Below are 20,969 nucleotides of genomic sequence, written 5' to 3' on the forward strand. Positions count from 1 at the left end.
GCATGGGATAAAATGTATAAAAGCTTCTTCAACCTCACTTCACTTGGCATTAATGGTAATGACGCTTTCAAAACTGGATAAATTTCATTGAATTCAGAATTTAAAAAAGAATCAAATTAAAGTCTTCAGTTTTATGACAAAACACCTCTTGCAATGTGGCAATACAAACCACTTTCAACCTATCATGGCATCAAAGATAATGACAATGTCATCTTTCTGTGTGTATTTTGAATGTTAAGTAGGGCTGGCTTAAAAGACTGATAATCAGAAATATCGTCAATAGGAAAAATGATTAATGATTAACAATATGAAAATAGTTTCATGGATTATTCTACATAAAATGTTTGTGATGGAACCAAGATTTAATTTACACAAACACAAAATTAGGCTTTTATTCATGGGCTGCTTTCAAATTATGTTCAGGATGCTGTTTTGTGTTATGCATGCATAAACATGTCACCACTCCACTCAACATCAGGGTGAAATATATCTATTTCTTTCAGACATTTCTGGGCATTTGTGCTGGAAGTTACTTCTCCGATATTTATCGATAATTGACCAATATTTAAATAACGATTATCGATCTCTGATATATATTGATAGCCAGCCCTAATATTAGTGAACATGGATATTTGCTGCTCTAACTGATCAATACCGTCTTGTCAGGACAGAAGCAGCAAGTTCGTACCTTGCAGCAGTGTCAGGAATCAAATATGGACAAAAGGCTGAATAACTGGGCAGTTGTTTTCCATGATGAAGCATGTAAAGATTTACGAAGATACACAAAGTTACCCAGTCAAACATCTACCAATGAAATATCACTATTGCTGTGTTGCTACATGTACCGTCTGCTTCAAATGTCAACTTGTGACCATGTACCATGATACGCAAAGTATTACTCCCCTCATATCACCCCCTGGTAGTTAGGTCCCTATCATGACACCCATGACATCCCCTCTCAACAGGACCAACAACTGGAGTATCTGAATACAGCTATCAGCACTGACCACTCCTCCTGGGCCCTGCCTTGAGACTTACACATTGATCACGAGTTAATCGATACCACCACTGCTGCCACCAAATGCGACTCCTACTGCGGACAGCTCTGAGGCCCAAACCAGATTGATACAATAACGTATTTACATCAGCCAATTAGCAGTCCCTTCTTTCCTGCCCACAACACAGCCCCTAGTGATTGGATCACCACGTTGGTGTGACATAGGGCGGCTTGTAATCAAACCCAAATGATATTTACAGCATACCAATAAAACTTGCCACCTAGTTTAATCAATTTACTGCAATACTATCGCATCAAGAGATTCTTGGTCCACAATTAAGATGTTATTTTATCAGTCTATCCGTTTCAGTTACGACTGATTTTATGAAAATCATTTCGTATGCAGGCCATAAACCTTTCGTCTATGCTCCACAATCATTCGGTTGAGAAAGTTACTACCACAAATTAATCATTTAAGTTGCATTTATGGACACAGGGTCCAGAAGCCAATCCTCTGGAAGAGGCCATAAACACTCGTTGAAAAAACAAGGTCACACCAAGGTCACCTCTTTCCCCATAGCAAAACCAGTTCATGTAAATTCCTGAAGAAAATTTGCCCGATTTTGCTCGTTAAGTCTGAATAATTGATGAAGTAGTCACCAATGCTGATTAAATTTGCTCCTTGCCACATGCATGACCTAGTGCCTGCAAAGCCAGTCTTTCGGCCAACCTGACTCAACACACAATCCCAAGCTTTTCTTGTTGAAGCATACTTCAGAGGGAATGGAACACAAGCGCAATATTTGTTCCTCTGGAAATTTGTGATTCAGTTCCAAGTACCATTGACGGCTAACTTTCAGTCGGAGAGAAACCCATTGAGCACTATCTCAGGATTTTAATAAGACAATTCTGGAGGTTGATCGGGCTTGATGTTCAAGTGTGCCAAATGTGTTTGTGATTCTAGAATTTGTAGAGATGGTTTTTGGCAGGACTTTTGTATTGCAACTGCAATAAATCACTCATTTATTTGCAATACATACCAGTACACTTCTTATGAATACATTTCTTGTTATCTTCAGTCTGTAATTTGTTACAGAACATAGTGTTCACGAATAGCGTCTGACCCTCTGACAAATCCGGCAGATTCGCCAAAGGTCTGATAAAAGTCTATAACCCACCAGCCCCAGTGTCTGACTGTATATTTCACAATGACTTTGACTGAAGTTGTTATATGTGACATGTGACACTTGTTTGCTGTTTATAAAACTTATGTTTGTTAATAATTTCAATGCCAATTATAAGAAATGTTAAATCTGAAACGTGTGTTTAATTTTATTCTTTGGGTCCTGTGTATTTTCAATGGGTCAGACAGACATCTGAAACTTACAGGACCCAATGTCCTGTTACTTTGAAACACCATTTGTGAACACTGCATAGTGAAAACTTGTACTAGACTGTATTTTCAGTGAATGTCACTGTACGAGCCTCACAAAATTTGTGACCTCCTCAATGGAACATGAAAATGCACTACACTGCATTCTTAGTAAATAATTTCACTGAAATATGTGCCTCATTAAATGTGTTATCTCACCCACCTCCCCATGATTTATCAGACTTCGTCTGTACATTTTGGACAAACTGGATTTTTCTTCTGTTAGCCTGACCATGTGAAATGGTTAACTTTATCAATCACTTTCAGGGTAATATAACCAAGCCTCATCACACAAAGATAATCTTGGTAACAGCAATGATGAGGAATACATTCATTACTTACAAAGGGCCAGGTCCTGTTCCAACTTGTAGGCATGCTGTTCAGCCCGTTCCTTGCGCTGAAATTAAAACATAATTTGAATCAATTTGAAAAATGCAATATCAAACCAATATGTAGATGTTTTAGTTTGAGAAAAAATTGAACCATTTGCTATGTAAACATTGTTTCCATTGTGTGCCGCAAATCAATTTCCTGTTACCCAACAATGCATCATCAAATCAACCATGCAGACAACTATTTCTTACTGACGTCCTGACCAGAAAACAACTGTTTCCCATTTAATGACATCAGAGCAAGGAAACAACATATCCCGTAACAATATCCTATTGGAATCCTATCTAATAATATTCTGATCATTTCCCATGTGACATGTTTTCAATGCGGCAATAACTGTACATGTTATATTCTGATAATTCCCATGCAATAACACACCGCTACATTAATATCTACCAATAGGACAATATCATTTGACAATACAATATATACTGTTCTGTTGGTAATCAAACCTGCACATGTTAAAAATGAAACATGTTTATTCAAGTAAACCAGTAGCAACAAAATATTGACAAGAGCTGTCTAGTCCTAATACTGTATTGATAAGTTAGGGCTCGATATAGTGCTTTGTTACTTGCACTGGTGCAACCCAAGATTACAAAGTGCAACCTAGTTATTAGTCTAACTTGCACCAGGAGCAAGTCAATTTTTGAGTAGGTAAACTTTTGAATAAAACATCTCAATAATTCAATAGCATATTTCTGATATTACATATTGCAATAAAAACAGTGCAACTGGAATATGACTGGTGCAAGTGGGTTAACATCTCTTAAATCGAGCCCTGTAAGTTCAGTTTCAAATTTTAAGCGTTTCAGTTAATAAACTTGTTATACAGCTTGTCCGAGTTTGCACCTGTATGTGAGGTTGATCAGGTAGAGAATATATATTTTGGCAATCTATGATAGCATACGATGTGCATAGGTTCATAAACTTAAGCATCTTAAGCCAGGAAAGGCACAGAAGAAATATCTTTGGATTAATAATCAATAGATTACTTTGGACCAATTCCAACACTTTCAGCTTAGGTTAGCTTTAGTTAAGCTTTAATACCCTTATCGTAAACAAACACAAAGTATTACTATTTCCCTGATCTCACAACTGGGTGCAAGATGACATTTTGTTCAATGGCCTCTCAACCATGACGCCCACCATGCACTGGTATGCAATAGAAGACACAGCCTCTCTAATACCGTATAGACAAACTGAATAACCATATTAAGTTTATACCCAAACACGACTCAGGCTTTGTATTGACTTGTAAGTCTTCAGAGCCACGAACACACCATTGCCAGCTAAATGGGCCAAGTTGTCAAAAGTTATAAAGCTAAATATAGCTCAGTCTTAATAACCTGAACTCAAGGCACAAAAACTGTGCTCAGAAAGCCAAAGTGTTCTTTAGAACTGCTCTTTCCCATGACCTTCAATGAGCAAATAATGAACACTTTAAGCTTAATCAATGTCAAATTTACGAAAAGATTTTATTCATTCCTTGGATGTTTAACAAAATGTTGACAGCCTGTATGCTTTTCTCAATTATCATTCAACCATTAATATAAGCAATGGCAGGGATGTAAACATTTTTCCAAATGTGCATGTCTTCTGACAATCACTTTTATATTCCACTATTTCCAAACATGTCTGTACTCGATGGGCAGTAAGACTAAGGATAGCCATTAAAAATATAATGCTGTAATTTGTGTAAATCCAGATTAGTTTGAGCTTCAAGTACAATGGGGTAAATGAGAACTGTAAACTACAGCTCCTTCTCCCAGGAGTACTGGGTTACACGGGAACAAATCAACAGCCATGCAGGAAACTCTCAGAAGAAAGGTAAAGCTAGTTCACAGAATCGGAAATTGAAATTCTTGAAAGTTTCACATTTTTAATTAGAGACAATGCCCTATTCATGGTTTGACTTATTCCTCTCGCAGTCACTTAGTGCTCAAAATGTTAAATTTTAACAAGTGGTCTTAATATTTCTAAACAGTACTATTTCTAAATTGTGCTGTGAGAAGGATTTGTCCGACAAGGAAATAGCATTTGTAAAAGACTAACCATTTAATATTCTCGGAGGACTGGGAATGGGGGGTAGCCACGATGTAAGATAACAAATAAGTAAAACTTTTTTTTTAAAAATAATTGTGTTTCAGCATGTTGAAAAAAAGTAAATTGCATAACTGTGCTTGCATTGCTATGGTGAAGCATTGTACCATAAAATATACTTGTAAACCAGTATAGTCAATTTAAAATGAAGTAGATATTTACAAACCTTTCTTTCCTTTCGCTCGTCTCTGGTTTCAACACGAGTGGGCGGTGGGGTGTCTTTAGGATCCTGAAACACAACATAAATATGTAGTAGCAGGAATACACAAATTCAGAGCCACACATGGAGCCTTAAATGTCTACTGGATGTGCTCTATATAGGACTGACCCGTGAAGGTCCGGGTTAGAATGAAGCTTCAGTAACCCCAGTCTAAGTAAACTTAGCCTCAGTATTATTCGTTACCCTACTATTGAGACTAAGTTTACTTAGACTGCAGTAACCCATGCTTGTCGCACGAGGAGACAAACAGGATCGGGTGGTCAGACTCGCTGACTTGATTGACACATGCCCAATTGCACAGATCAATGCTCATGCTGTTGATCACTGGATTGTCTGGTCCAGACTCGATTATTTAGACCGCCACCATATAGCTGGAATACTGCTGAGTGCGGCTTAAAACTAAACTCACTCACTCAATCTGTATAGGACTGAGGCAGGAACATGTATGAGAGTACAATACTTTATGCAGCAGTTGAATTCATAACATAAACATCATGGCAGAACATTCATCTCTGACAGTGTAACATGCTCAGGAGTTACCACCAAGGAGCGATACACTTCAAACTCTGGCACAGTCAGTATCTTTACCAACATACTTTACACCAATTGATTGTTGGTTCAAAATGTAGAAGTATGTATGAAAACAATATAGATCTTTAATTGACAATTTACTACTGTGGAGTGATGTATTTTTCACAATTAACATGTCCTGGTTTCAAAATAGGCACAGAAACAGATCTTAATCCTTGAATGAACATGTGCAATTTGTTGCTTATTACTGCTCATTTTGGGGCAATTAAGTATCAATTATATTGATCATTACACATTTGAAATATACATTAAATATTAAATCTAATTTTCATCTCTATTTGACTACGGACACAAGCAATCAATACCTATTGATTGTGAGCATCTGATCAATGTGAACATCATTAACTTCACAAAAGAGTACAATCAATGATGTATCAAAACTACTCTATAAAGTTGATAAACAGCATAATACATCTATCTTATAATGTTTATAGGGTAAATAATTCTGTCACTGAAGTAGAACTAAGTCTTGGAATCCTTATCACAACTAATATCAGTCATGTTTCAAATACCCCATCAACTACCTATTTCACCTGTGACTTATTATATCAATCACTTCCTATTCATCATGGAAGTCAAACATTATTTTGCATTAGAATGAAAAAAAATATTTTCCTACATGACCAAGTCTGACTCAGGATGAACTACAGGGAACAGCAAAATTTTGGACCAACAGTTGAGTCAAGCGACATGGTGAGCGAGTCATGTGACTGACGACAGTAGCGCTACTTTCCTGGCAACCGTAACCAAGTACCTTCCCTAACTTGTACAGGAACATGTGGTACGAGTTACGTGTGCAACACTTCCCTGTGGCTGCTGCCAAGACAGTTGCTTCCAGCACCGAGGTATTTGTCGCATCCCTTCCAATCTCACTGGGTAAATTTAGCAATGGACTAGCAGTACCATGGTGCACTGTCGGTTATTGTCTCCCCCTTCGGCGCCATAGAAGCAAGGGTTCTGCTTCCGGTGACCAGGGTATACGGAGACAATGGCTTAACGTGTATGGCAGATATCCTAACTGTGTTCCTTTTCGGCATGCACTATCGCTCTGGCCATGTCTCCGCAAACGAGGTATACGTTTTATCATTTTTTTGTCCAACAACTGTGTTACCCGATAGCGAAGTAGGTTACAAGGTGATGTGCATATCCCCTTCCCTACCTGCATGCTTCAACAGATGGTGCGTCATGTGCAATAACGGTGCAGCTATCAGCTACCATCCATATCTCCAGCGTGGGTGATACAAGCTCAATAATCATCTCACAAGCCATAAAGATTTTGAAGAAAAACTAAGTGATATGAAAATCATCAGCCATAAACCTGTCTCTATAAATCCTGTGTGTATGTACATGTGTTGGATTTTTGCACTATGCACTTATCAAAGTTCTGTGACATTAATTCAAATCATAAGTTGATTCCCTTACTTTCATGTCAGTGCAACTGCTTGAAAGCTTCAAATCTAACATTTTAAACAATTTTCATTGGCATCAAGTAGCATTTCATACATATGGATGTGTACATAGGTAAGCATGCTCCTACCATGACCATATAAGCAGATTGCAAAGTATATAAATAAATTCATTGTTGTAATTCTAACATACATAATATAGTCTTGGAATACCAAATTCAAACATATTAATGTAGTTTATCGTTCATTTCATAACAATTACATATAGTTATATGAAAAAATTGTGTCGTCCTTAACTTTTATTGAGTACCATAAACAGCTTTAATCAGAAAAACGAAATATAAAGCTTAAAGCATGACTTCTTGCTACGGTCTTGACATAGCTACCCATCATCTGTAAGTGGTGACGAGACACAGTATGTCACAAGGTGGTGAGTTGATTAGAAACGCAAAATTCTATGTGTGGAAATTTAACGATAAATTCCTGAATGATAAAATACCTTCCTAGTTCCATCAGTTTGTTTTTCTCTACTTACACTAGAATCTGTGATGAAATGGACACCATTATCTAAGGAATATGTCTAATAATGCACCTTTGCAGCCCTAACCTACATCTAAATAATGTCTACTTCAAGAATCTTGTTCAAACTTTTTGTCCATACATGAAAGCATTATCTAAAGTATCACTTGAACTTATATCTAACAATTTACTTATATCTCACATTTCATTATAAACCATGCCGTTTAATCTTCAAAACCAACACTGAAATACTGATCTTAATGCAATTTGTCTTTATTCACGAAAAACATGCATCCAAGATGCCTGGATACAAACGTCCTTTTTGAACCTATTCTGATTAATACAAACAGGTGTTCAAGACAGCATTTACATGAAAGAAGAGGAATTAAAATGTGAACATTCTTTCTCATACTGATTAAATTATTTCTTGACATCGGATACAAAAGTGGAGAAAACCTGCCTTATGCTCATAAATTTTAACCCACCAAATCCATTGTAATCAACATTCTTTCTTGAAAGGTTCGGATATTAAAGGGATTTTATTTACATGGTAAACACTATGATGCCTGTTTACTAGAGTAACATCTGCCTTGGAAGGATGGTCTTTGGCACACATGGGGGCAACTTCATCATGCTGCTCGCAACAGATAGCCTCTCAGTTTTACCAATTGAACCCTGATTCATGCAATTAAACACCACTCACTAAGATACTTTTGATACCTTATCTACCCACCTAGCTTCCCAGCATCCCATTTCTAAAGGTACCTCGTTTTAACACTGGTGTAACAGAGTGGACAAACAACAGCTTGAAGGATGGGAGCATAGTGATCATCACTCGATTGCAGTGACATGTTCCACATACATGAGTGTTAATGAGGGGACTGGAAGTCCAATTTTAATGAAGTTGAGTGTTATAATGAGGCAATTGTGTCTGTGTAATCGGAGGGAGTGGCTCCAGTAGAGCGTGTAAGCAGGGAGACATGGGTATGGCAGTTCGACATCATACACATCGCGAAGTCTAGCAACAAGCGCACTCCTGTCAAATTCGGTAGGAATTTTGTTTGTCAATTTGACAACTTATTTCTAATTTACTAACAGTATTCACAGAAAGCGATATCATTCTAATGACAATTTCTTTGGTATGTTCATAATCACTAACTTCAAACAGCTTTGCCTGTATCCGAGCTGGTTAAATGATGCTTAAGATATCCTCAAGTTTGTAGAATTTTTAACATATTGTGATGTAGATTCAAGTTTTCACTCTTCCAGCTGTTAGACTTTCAAGGTTAATTTCTTTGCACTTCATGTCAGGTTGGCTTTCATTTGGTTATCTGCTGTTTAATGCTGAACTCAGCCACATTGCACCCTATGATAGCAGCCAGTAATTGCATGCCCCACACAATCAGGTGATCGACAGTATGAGTGACAATTTATACCACTAGGCCTGTAATTCACCATGGCATTCATCAAGGTATCAACCACCAGTCTATTTGGTCCCCTCTTAAGACCAGATTATGTGTCTTAGGACCTATTCTAACCCAGAATCCCTGAAAACTTGACTTGTACATTGTCTCAATGTTCATTTTGTTTATGAATTCATTTCAGGTTGTAAGTTAAACATATGCAATCACTGAAATCTCCAATGATGTCAAGGCAATGGTACCGATTATTACTCTATATTATATATACATATCTATATATACAAAGTATATTGTGCACTCCCCTCTAAGCGATTCAGAATTTTGGAGAAAAACAATTGACTTATCCCCCTCCATTTCTCATTTCGGTAGTTCTTGAACCTAAATCATGAGGCTATATTTTTCTGAAAAAAAAGGAGAACTTAAAAAAGTTTATTCAGATTGTTCACAAGAACTTCCCGTCCTAACATCCCATAGTAAACCCTCCCAATTTAATATCTACTATTTGCTTTCTTCTTCAGTCAAAGGACATCGATGCAATCGAATCCCAACGTACGATCGGATCCAAGCTGCCAAGCGGATCCGTCGGTCTAAATCAGCCCAGAGTCAGCGTTCCTACTCGGTTGACTCGAGGACAGAAGAGAGCAGTACAACATGCCTTCCCAACTGTCTGAGGATGCAGCAGAGGTCTGACCGAGACCAACTCTATCGTCCGCAGAATGACCCCAGCAGTTCCGACTACCCTTCCCCAGACTCTAACCCTCCTCTCTCCGAAGAGGCTGTGCACTACGCTGGTCAGCGCTTCTCACACACCTGGTCCGCCAACAACAAGAGCTTCCCCGACGAGTTGCGTGATGACCAAACTGCCCCTCTTCTTGGAACCAATGCACAAAACTTTCGGTAATTCAAGGATATATTTTCACCAGTATTTCCAGATCCTGAAGTTTGTTTAAAGATGCTTCTTTAATTGCCATTACAACTGGTATAAATACAAGGAATTTTTTAAAATAAAATCAGGGATTTCTATTTGGGGGGTAAAATGAAATTTAACCGATCAAGACGGTTAATTTATATGTTAATAATGAACATTTATTTAGGACAAATCCGTAATGAAATATTGCATTGCTCTTTCAAAGTACACAAATTCATCTATTTCCAATTACTATATTGTGAATTTAAATTTTAGTTCAATAATACCATTTCAAATTTAATCAATTATCCAGCTCTACAGAGTAATAATGTTGCACAGGTATGAACTACCTGGCTGTTACCTGGACTCATCCTTTCTGTTAGTAACTGGCCCTAAGTTCATGACCCTGAGCAGTACAAATACTACAATACATGGAGATGTGATAATACAGCAATAAATCAATGCCATTATCACTGGCAATATTAATGCTATTGTATGCATGTATTGGACATACATGAGACTTGTATTGACAATTGACATATGCACTGTTTCTACATTTTTAAACGGTCAATAAATACCCCCTTTCTTTACAATACATAGGATGAATGCCTTTTGGTATTGATGACCAATACTACTCATTCTTATTCTGCTATGAAAGGTTTAGGCATTTAAGCTTTAAAAACAAGCCACATTAGTCTGTACTATATAACATTTACATGTCTGTGTATGAGGTAATATTGTCACATTGCTTGAGATGCATGATCATGACTTATTATTATTTCATAGATGAAACAGCATGGCAAAAGATTTAGCACTCTTCACTCTCTTCAAAAAAGATTCTGGCACCAAAACTTCTGGTGGCTTGTAAATGCTCAACACAAAACACCTTTGCACAAAAAGCCTTCTGATCAACGTACACTTTTTAAGCGACAAGATTGGCATGTCCCAGCCTGGCAAGATGAATATTACCAAACATTTACAGTAAAACATGTTCTTTATTAATTCATCTAAAACACTTGATGTATACGCTATAATCAACTTGGCACTGAAGTCATATTGTTTGCAAAGAATATTAAAGATAAACCAGTCCATATATGTATCAAAAAAAGTGAAATTCACCTATTAAGTACAAAACCAATTCTGAAATAGATATAATGGGCAAACCCAAAGATTCTAAATGAAGAAATGTATATTTATCTATGACAAAGCAGATCCAAGAAATAGTTAATACTTGTTTCATTTGGGTGTGCCTAAATAATTGCCGAGAACCTTTTATGGTAGAATAGTTTTCTACACACAAAACCACCTGTGTGGAACTTTTTTAACAGCACTGTACTCATGTATGTCTATCTCAGCAAGGATTGAGTAAATGTTAGGATTCTTGGAATGCATCTGGTTGGTGGCACCAACAATCACTGGTTTCACCAAAACAATTCTAGCTCAAGACATATTTGCAAGCATTCTAATCAAAGTGCGTATCTTAATAACATGTCCTTTCTTTTTGACAGGAGCCAGAAATGATACGGATCATCTTGATTTCATAATTGTAAAATTAGTAATTGTTTACTTGCATTTGTCAACTTGTCTTTAATCAAACCTTCAGTTAAAAAAAATATTGAGTACCCAAAGAATTGAAATGGCAAACTGTCAAACATCTTGGTTTGGCTGTTACAGGTATTTCTAAACTTATAAAAATAATGTTCATTTCTCAGCTAAAGTACATTTATTTGTGAGATGCATCTAAAACAGCCTTTACAGTACAGAGTATGGCTATTTTGCATATAACTGAGTCCTTACTTACCTACAAACACAATGTAAGTGTTGAGCCAAATAACACCATACTTCAGAGTTTAGGTACATTATTATAGCTAATGTTGCGTGTATTAACAACCAATAATTGTTGTAAATGCTATTTACCATAATTTAGTAAATAATGCTCTTAACATTTAGAAAAAATTACTAAAAAGCAAAATCATACCATAAACACACAAACCTGACTCATACAACTAACATGTTGTCAACAATAAAAATATCAATCATTATCAGAAACAGACTATACTACATTATTCCTGACTGTTCAATCTTTTATGTTGTCCCTCAAAGCCATACATCAACTAACAATTAATGCACTAAATAACGACACAGCAATATGCTGCCATGAAAGTGGGCACATCCCTCTATGATGTATCTGCTAAAGCTCTGGCATAAATGCGATCAATTGACCCACAATGCCTGAACAGCAATACATTATGAACGAATTTGTGTACATATGTTAATGGCAGCCACTGATACTGCAACCTACAGCATCCTACAGCAGATTATGAATCTGTTCAATGCTTGACTTTTCCACGTTCCAACAATGGGACAATACGTCACCAATCCAGGAACTATGGTACGTGTGACACGCTTATTAAGCACTTAGGAGAGTAAATTGCTGTAGCTGATCATGTGATGATTCAATGTAAAGTGTATCCCTACGTGTTTGCTTCAGTCCTCTGCCGAGAGATCAATTTTTGCAACACTACGTATTCTTTCGATGGCTGGGTTCAATTGAATTATGCGCGCCTTGTGGGGAAGTGTGTGTGAATTATTTATACATTTCGTGTGGAGACTATACACTATCTAGTCAAGAGACTGCTGCACCAGCCACTGTGCTCTTAGCCATGTTGGTGGTGCTTTCAACATACACATCTAGTAACGACAGACTCTTTGAGTAGACAAGATGTGCCAAAAACTCATGTGGAATTCGTTGGAAAAGTCATCTGTTGACAAATTCAAAAGACCGAAGGCTGCTGGGCGCATTAGCAACAGCCATCCAATCGATAATTTCAAGCTGTAGCTATAACTAGCCGCAGTGTCACGGCGTTTGTGCCCCGCTGAATACTGACTAGCTTACAATGGCGACATTAGTGTCCGCCATTTTGGAAACGCTGTAAGTTCGTTTTCTTTGATAAGTCAACGTTTGCATTTATATTTTACAAGCACACTTTCACTACTTATTTTTCTTTTGGCACTGCACGAAATATTACCTCAAATTCCTTCAACAAATGTGCCAATCCCCCGTATGGCACTCTCTTCTTCTCGTGGCTCTGTTTGTCGACTGGCGGCTTATATGGTACAGGATCGCGAGCGGCGAATAAAGCCAGCAAGTTAGGTGGTAGATACTGAGTCATCTTGCACGCTCTGCTCTAGTTACAGCCACTAAGATAGTCTTCTATCCTTCTCCTTTTGAATGTTCATGCATATATTTGAAGATAGCAGCCCTGTTTCCTGAATTTCACGCGAAAAGCCAAACGCACATGGTAAATTACCCCGTCCCTAAAAATCACACAGCGTGGTTGATCGATCCTTGGTGGAAAGCGGCAGGTGCGCGAGCCGTACAATAAAGACTGGGGTAAGCACGCTGTCCGCACCAAATGATGGTGCGGGGCAGGATGTTGTTGTTGAAAAAATAAAAATGGTATTTTGAGGCAAGTTATCAGACAGACTATTAGTCGTAATTATTCAATAGTGACTCTATACACCATCGATTATTTTTTTAGGTTGGGAATTCCATTGAGTAATATTGGTCGCGCCTGATTGGTCAGTATTTACTACTGTCTGTTTTTTAGACAACAGAAGCATGAGATGCTAGACGGGATCGGTATAGGTACTATCCGAAAGGTACAGTGTTTGATTTCGAGCTTCTCTAGGCCATAACCTGACATGAATCTTCTCACACTTTGCTCTTAAATACGCACGGCCTGCATAATGTCTGTTTCGTTAGGAATAATAGCTCTCGTGAACCAATGGGCTTGTGGAACATTTTCGGACTATTCTGCTTGCATTGTAAGTAGGGTTCAGGCTGGTGCGCTGCCAATGTAACGCCATGTCGGGGTGTGGATTGTTAACCATGGGCCGGAGAAGAATTCTCTATCGTGTTAGGGATTTGTTACCGAATGACAGTGCTCGCGGGCATGACAATCTCTCGCTTGAAAATGACGGACCCCTGGCGAGAACGAGTGACGAAGTGACGTCAAAATAATCGATTCTAAGCTCTTCTCTGTACCATCCGGGCATGGCGCTCGGGTAATATTTTTGTCCGCCATATTTGTCGATATATAATAATCCTATACTGACCAAAATTGTGTGTAGGCTCCTAATGAATGTGGAGCATTGACGGGGGTGTACCCCGTGCATGGATGTAGCAGACGACACAGGAGGATGGAGGTTGCCATGGCTGGCCTTGAGGGCAATGGCGGCCCTGCTGGTTTTATGTCGCAACGTCCCCTCATTTCACGTTCATCTAATCTTCCCAATTCCAGGTCTTTTCCCAAGCTGACTGACAACGATGATGTCAATGTGGATGATGGGATGGGAACGGCAGGGAACGACTTCGAGTGTTGTGAGCGGGTCGTGATAAACGTCAGTGGCCTACGTTTTGAGACACAACTGAAGACACTTAACCAATTCCCTGATACATTGCTGGGAAATCCACAAAAACGGAATCGGTATTATGATCCACTTCGAAATGAATATTTCTTTGACCGAAATCGGCCAAGTTTTGATGCAATACTGTATTTTTACCAAAGTGGTGGAAGGTTACGGAGACCTGTCAATGTCCCACTGGATGTGTTTTCAGAGGAAATTAAGTTTTACGAGCTCGGGGAAGATGCATTTGAAAAGTATCGAGAAGATGAAGGATATATTAAGGAAGAGGAAAAGCCATTGCCTCAGAATGAGTTCCAGAGACGTGTGTGGCTATTATTTGAATACCCAGAAAGCTCAACAGCGGCAAGAATTATAGCCATATTCTCAGTTCTGATTATCCTGCTTTCCATTGTGATATTTTGCCTGGAGACTTTACCAGAATTCAAACACTACAGGGTTGTCAATGCCACCAAAAATGACTCCCAATCGTCAACCACACAACCCTCAATTGAAGAAGATGATATTCCAAAGTTCAATGAACCATTTTTCATTATCGAAACATGTTGCATAATATGGTTTACATTTGAATTGCTTATTAGGTTTGCCTCTTGCCCTGAAAAGCTGGGTTTCTTCAAGAATATAATGAATTGCATTGACATTGTGGCCATCATTCCATACTTCATAACCCTTGGAACTGTGATTGCTGATGAAAGTAAAAGCAACAGCCAGGCTATGTCTCTGGCTATTTTGAGAGTGATCAGACTTGTGAGAGTTTTTCGTATTTTCAAATTATCTCGACACTCCAAAGGTTTGCAGATTTTGGGCCAGACCCTGAAAGCTAGTATGAGAGAACTGGGCCTACTGATCTTCTTCTTGTTTATAGGAGTTATCTTGTTTTCCAGTGCAGTGTATTTTGCAGAAGCAGATGCAGAACAATCTCATTTCAAAAGTATTCCGGATGCATTTTGGTGGGCTGTGGTCACCATGACAACAGTGGGATATGGAGACATGCGTCCTATTGGAGTGTGGGGAAAACTGGTAGGGTCGCTGTGTGCAATTGCAGGTGTTCTAACTATTGCTCTACCTGTGCCAGTTATAGTGTCAAATTTCAATTATTTCTACCATAGAGAGACCGAAAGTGATGACAAACACAATTATACACACGTGCAGTCATGTCCAAATTTCCCAAGGAAAAAGAGTTCTTTGGATTCTGAATGTGGCTCTGATATCATGGAAATGGAAGAAGGGAATAGTCTGATGGTTACGGACAAACTGAAAGAAAATCATGCAAACAAAGTAAACAATCCTTCTAGCATCAACAATTTAAGTATTGAGACCGATGTTTGATGTATGGCACATGTGTTTCGTTGATGGTGTGTTTGAATTGTGCTACAGTATCCCAGCAAGTATGTCAAAGAGTCAGGTTTTTATCTTGCCATTTTCCATTGTTGAAAGACAAGAAGCACACAGGTCCTGCCCAACATGAACCTGGTCATGATTTCTACAGCAAACCCTAGGACTAGGCTATCTAGTCTTGGCTACTGACACCAGTAAGGATGAGATGTAAGCCTGATCCAAAGATTGTCTTTGATTCTGGAGAACATGATATTACCAAGTTTTTATGTGATAATTGTTATATATCCTCTACTGACAAGCATTTCCTGCATAGTTTCAATGAGATATTTCATTATGGTGTTAACATTAAGCGTTAATACCTAGTGCTGATGACCATGAGATGCCCTCCTTCCTCTAAGCTGTGTTTCATGTTGAGCCAAACCACTTGTGCAAATTATCTTACAACATTGAATCTGCTTATCATTCAAAATTAGGTGTGTGGATTCCAGTATGTATTGATGCGGCTAACAATCAGACAAGCAGAAGAGACAGTATTTCTTCATCAACAAGTGTAACAGATATATCTACCAGCTCATTGCTTTCATCTATGCATTCTAAAGAAATGGAAAAGTTTAGCATTCGAGTTGTGAGGAGCACCTCCCTTTCTGTAGTAGCCTGAGTGACTAGCCGTGACTGACGCACATGCGGATACCGAGGTAGTGATGGAGGCAACATTCCCTGACGACGATGTCCCAAGCTCCAAGTAGTGTCCCTCTTCCAGCTGTGTCTCTGCCAACTGTTCTGACCAACCATGAAATGCTGCACTACATCATGTTCACACCTAATGACCAGGAAGGTTACCTTCTCAGGGAACTTGAGGATCACAGTTCAGGTACGTTCTTGTCTTTCTTTATTGTGTGTCATCTTGTCCAGGGAAAAAATGTATTTTCATTCAAGCATGTCACATGTCACTTTTTAGGATGTTTACATTTGCCCTTTGGAATTTGAAATATCAAGAAAAGAGCAAGAATATTTTTTTTTATTTTCTGTTATCTTAGAAAATGTCATTTTATCAGCGATAAGTTTGTCCTCTTCTTTTTCTCAACGATTGATGATGTCCTTTTTAGTTTTTGAATTTCAAAGATTATTTTGAGATTTGTTGTCCATTTTCTTTTGCTTATGACCATTTTACACGTGTTATGTATCAATGAATTCATATAATATTTCAGGTCTTCAGGCACTAAGAACATATCTTTACCATTCTAATATGATTGTATCAGTGCCATAGATACCACAATGCAAACAACTGCACACACTGTTGTCACAAATACTTAGGATTTCTATAAAGAAAGAAACCATTACAATGACGGTACAGATTGGTCGGGGCAGTGGGGTAGCCTAGTGGTTAAAGCGTTCGCTCGTCATGCCCAAGACACGGGTTCAATTCCCCACATGGATACAATGTGTGAAGCCCATGTTTGGTGTCCCTTGCTGTGATATGCTGGAATATTGCCAGAAGCGTCGTAAAACTTAACTCACTCACAGATTGGTCAAGATTGTGTTTTCTGTTTGAGTATTAGCTGTCTTGTATGGAATGTAAATTAGACTCCAGAGATAGAGAATTGTAAAGTCGTGCTGGCCTAGTATCTATGTTTAGTCACTTGTCTTGTATTTGTTAATAGTTGAGAAGACATCCAAACTTCAGTTTAATCCAACATATCTCTGCCATGTTGAGATCGACCTGTTTAGTGGAAAGTAGTGACAGCTCAGGTGGACTGGATCTCTTGTAGCCAGTCTACCATGTTTATAGTTGCCTTGATTCTTATGATCACTGGTTTCTTCAGTGCACCTGAGTAGAATATCATCTTGTTACAGCTTCACCAGAGGAAATGTTGCATTGTCAGTTAATTTGTTCCTCCTCATTTCTCATGGCACACTCCACAAGATGGAACTATCCCAAACCCTCCATTAGACCTAAATAACAGCCTTTGGAATTCACACTTGTCCTCAAGTCTGAGAGGGGCGATGAGGTAGCCTAGTGGGTAAAGAGCTGGCACGTGACGCTGAAGATTGGGGTTCAATTCCCCACATGGGTACAATGTGTGAAGCCCATTTCTGGTGTACCCTGCTGTGATATTGCTGGAATATTGCTGAAAGCAACGTAAAACCTAGACTAACAACTAGTCTCTGAAATGAACATATTTTACTGAAAAACGTTCATAGTTAAAAAAAATACATATAATGAAAAGGAGCCCTGAGACTTTCTTTGTTTTGCTCATTCATCCCTCTAGCCTAAGACTGCTAAATTCTGATGACAGTTAAAAATCCAGTGTTGGTAGTCCTCAATGGCAAATTACATTTGAGGGCGATGATTCTGCTTAAATTTTGCTTCCATTTGGAACTGACTGAAAATGTAAACATGGTAACCCATGGTCTTGTTCAAGGACTTGAAGGAGGTCTAGCTGAGTTTTATGCCAGTCCTATGAAATGAGTGAGTGAGTGAATATGGTTTTATGCTACTTTTAGCAATATTCCAGCAATATCATGGCGGGGCACACCAGAAATGGGCTTCACATTGTGCCCATGTGGGGAATAGAACCCAGGTATTCAGCGTGACAAGGGGATGCTTTAACCACTAGGATACACCACCCCCACCCCCACCCCCACCCCCACCCCCAGTCCTCTGGAATAATCTGAACAAGTACATGTTCACCAAACTGAACACTTGTACAACTACCACCTCTGACAAGGTATTGACATGTTAAATAGCACATGACTGCTTAAGTTACACACCATGTGTCAAGGCCTTTGCAATACATTGTGCCACAATAGAAGTACCTTGCAAAGACTTACATGGATATAAGATGATACCTTTTTTGTGTGATTATATAAAAGAACATGTAAATACATTCTAGATATTTTATATGATGGTCAAGTGGCCATTGTAAGTTCAATGGATACATGGCCTCATGCAATCTGTAATATTTCTGATAATGTATTAAAGCAAGGCCTGACAAGTGAGATTTTCATGGTGTCATGATATTAGTGGGTAAAGTACCTAAAAACACATTGGTTCTTTCACTGTGAAAGTATTGCTGACAAATATAATAACGGTAATTTTTCTGTCAGAACACTTTCAGTCATTGTAGAATACTTTAGCGTCTGTGAAGCATATGTTATTGTAGAATGTCATAACAGTGTTATAAGATCACTGTGCCACACCCAGGCAATTACCATACTTAAAGGGCAGTTGATGGCCTAGTGGATAAAGCATTCGCTCTCCATGCCACAGACCCAGGTTCCATTCCCTTAAATGGGCACAATGTGTAAAGCGCATGCTTATTGCCCCCTACCACTGTATTGCAGTACAATGATAAAAGCAGCATTTACCTGTTCTCAGCGACTTACCATACTTTGACATATTTAACAATACTATTACTAGTTGGCATAACATTGTCCGAAATATTTGAAACTGATCATCTCAAAATCTACCCCAATTTACCTCATGTTTCATATTTCCAACAGTTAAAAGAATTATTTTAGGTTTATTTGCCATTTTCATTATTTGGAAATCTGAGAAAAACATAACAGTTATTTTTCCCTGAAACATGACAGCATATGTAAGACCATCCACGAAACTAGAAGTGAAGCCAGATTCTACATGTGCATCCTGTCAATCTCGTAAGCCACTTAGTCAAGTGTTCCTAACAGTTGATCTGGGTGCGTGTCAGAGAGCCATACATGGCTGTTTATGTCATACATTATGTTTGGCTTTGAAGAGCAATGGTGCAAGAATGGATCACAGTACTGACAATCACTGTTTATCTTCTAGGCATCATTTGAATTATCATTTATTTTCTATGCATCTTTCCCCAACTGCTTGAAAGAGGTTGAATATTTTTGTGTATTCATGAAGAAGACAGTGTTAGGAGTTGTGGAATGGGTGCCTGGTTGTGTGTCGTGAGAGCGGGCAGATTACAACAGCAAGTGTTTCCTGGCTCATGTTTCCAGAAAAAGTCTCCTTGCAGTTAAGCATGTTTGATATGTATGGGCATTTGGGAAAACATGTTTCAGTTTCAGAAATGTGTTGAGTAAACATTATGGAAATGTTTCTTTAAATCAAGATGTGTGTTTGCAACAATTCTTAAAGTTTTGTTACACAAATGTTACATTAGGGTTGTAAACTTCAGCTGTAGAGAAATAAATTTGTATTGAAGCAAGAAATATGTCTTATAACCTTGATGTGTTTTTGCAACAATTCTTAAAGTTTTATTACACTAGTGTTACATTGGGGTCGTAAACTTCAGCTGAGGAGAATATATTTGTATTGAAGCCAGGAATATTTCAATCCTGTTATCGCAATAATAAAAATATTGCATATCTGACTGGCAGTGTTTTGGAAATATATCATTTGGAGTAGTAATATGTATTGGAATATATGCCATTGTGATTTTGATCACAATGTGCAGCCGAGTTGTAAATCTATATAACCATTTAGTATAGTAATTGATTATCATGAGATGTTCAGCTCACTTGGTTATTGATCAAAACATTTTTTGAATGACATCCATGCAGATACAGATCTTGTAGCTGCCAGTGTTATCACACTGTTTGACAGACGACTAAACATGGCAAACAGGTTGGCTAATACTTGAATACATCCAGATCAGTGGGTCAGTGTATGCTGATCATTATGATGTTGTAATAGCGTACTATATGTTACATAAGTCTTCATTGAGTAAAGTCTGTAGTATGGTTGTATTTGCTGAGGATATAAATGGTTCCAGTAATGCAGCATTGGTGACATATTCAGATAATTATTCAAATTAACTCATTTGAAATTCGTGAAACATTTTTGGGGGTCTTTTTTTAAAAATATTTTATTAAATTTTTGATAAACTCTTCAAAATGAGGTCCACAGAAAGTTGTTGTTTTTAAGACCATAGGAAATATATTTGTCTTTACCTCATGATATGTTGCTATTTCTGTTTGAAATGAGGCAACAATGTTTGCTGTGTTTACATTTTATGTTTTAATGTGTATCAATATTGAATCCTTAAAGACTTGTGTTCAATGAACTTCATCTTTGTATGTTTATTGAACCTGTGTTTAAGAGTTACTTGCCCTTGCTGTCTACTCCAAGGAGAATGAAAAAAGCTGGTGCTTGGTATAGGGGCCAGATGTTGGTTTTGAGATGGGTAGTGTGCATGTGCTAGTCCAATTTGATATCAGATA

General features: G+C 38.1%; 2 protein-coding genes across 3 annotated transcripts in view; one reads left to right on the top strand and one right to left on the bottom strand.

Moving 5' to 3' along the window:
* LOC124289414 (U1 small nuclear ribonucleoprotein 70 kDa-like) overlaps positions 1-13,368 on the bottom strand; it is a 124,402-nt gene extending 111,034 nt beyond the window's left edge. Inside the window, exons 1-3 of the mRNA XM_046726035.1 lie at positions 13,019-13,368; positions 5,092-5,154; positions 2,772-2,826 (exon numbers count right to left, since the gene is read on the bottom strand). Coding sequence (XP_046581991.1) covers positions 2,772-2,826; positions 5,092-5,154; positions 13,019-13,162 — 262 coding nt within the window. The 5' untranslated portion in view covers positions 13,163-13,368. The remainder of the gene's footprint in view (positions 1-2,771; positions 2,827-5,091; positions 5,155-13,018) is intronic.
* LOC124289413 (potassium voltage-gated channel subfamily A member 1-like) overlaps positions 1-20,969 on the top strand; it is a 139,903-nt gene that overhangs the window by 46,070 nt on the left and 72,864 nt on the right. For both annotated transcript variants that reach the window (XM_046726034.1, XM_046726033.1), the window contains exons 2-3: positions 9,601-9,979; positions 14,294-16,626. In XM_046726034.1, coding sequence (XP_046581990.1) covers positions 9,756-9,979; positions 14,294-15,746 — 1,677 coding nt within the window. In that variant the 5' untranslated portion in view covers positions 9,601-9,755 and the 3' untranslated portion in view covers positions 15,747-16,626. The remainder of the gene's footprint in view (positions 1-9,600; positions 9,980-14,293; positions 16,627-20,969) is intronic.

Source organism: Haliotis rubra, unplaced genomic scaffold (assembly GCF_003918875.1).
Source record: "Haliotis rubra isolate DU_JTF1 unplaced genomic scaffold, ASM391887v1 Scf440, whole genome shotgun sequence".
NCBI classification, from domain to species: domain Eukaryota; kingdom Metazoa; phylum Mollusca; class Gastropoda; order Lepetellida; family Haliotidae; genus Haliotis; species Haliotis rubra.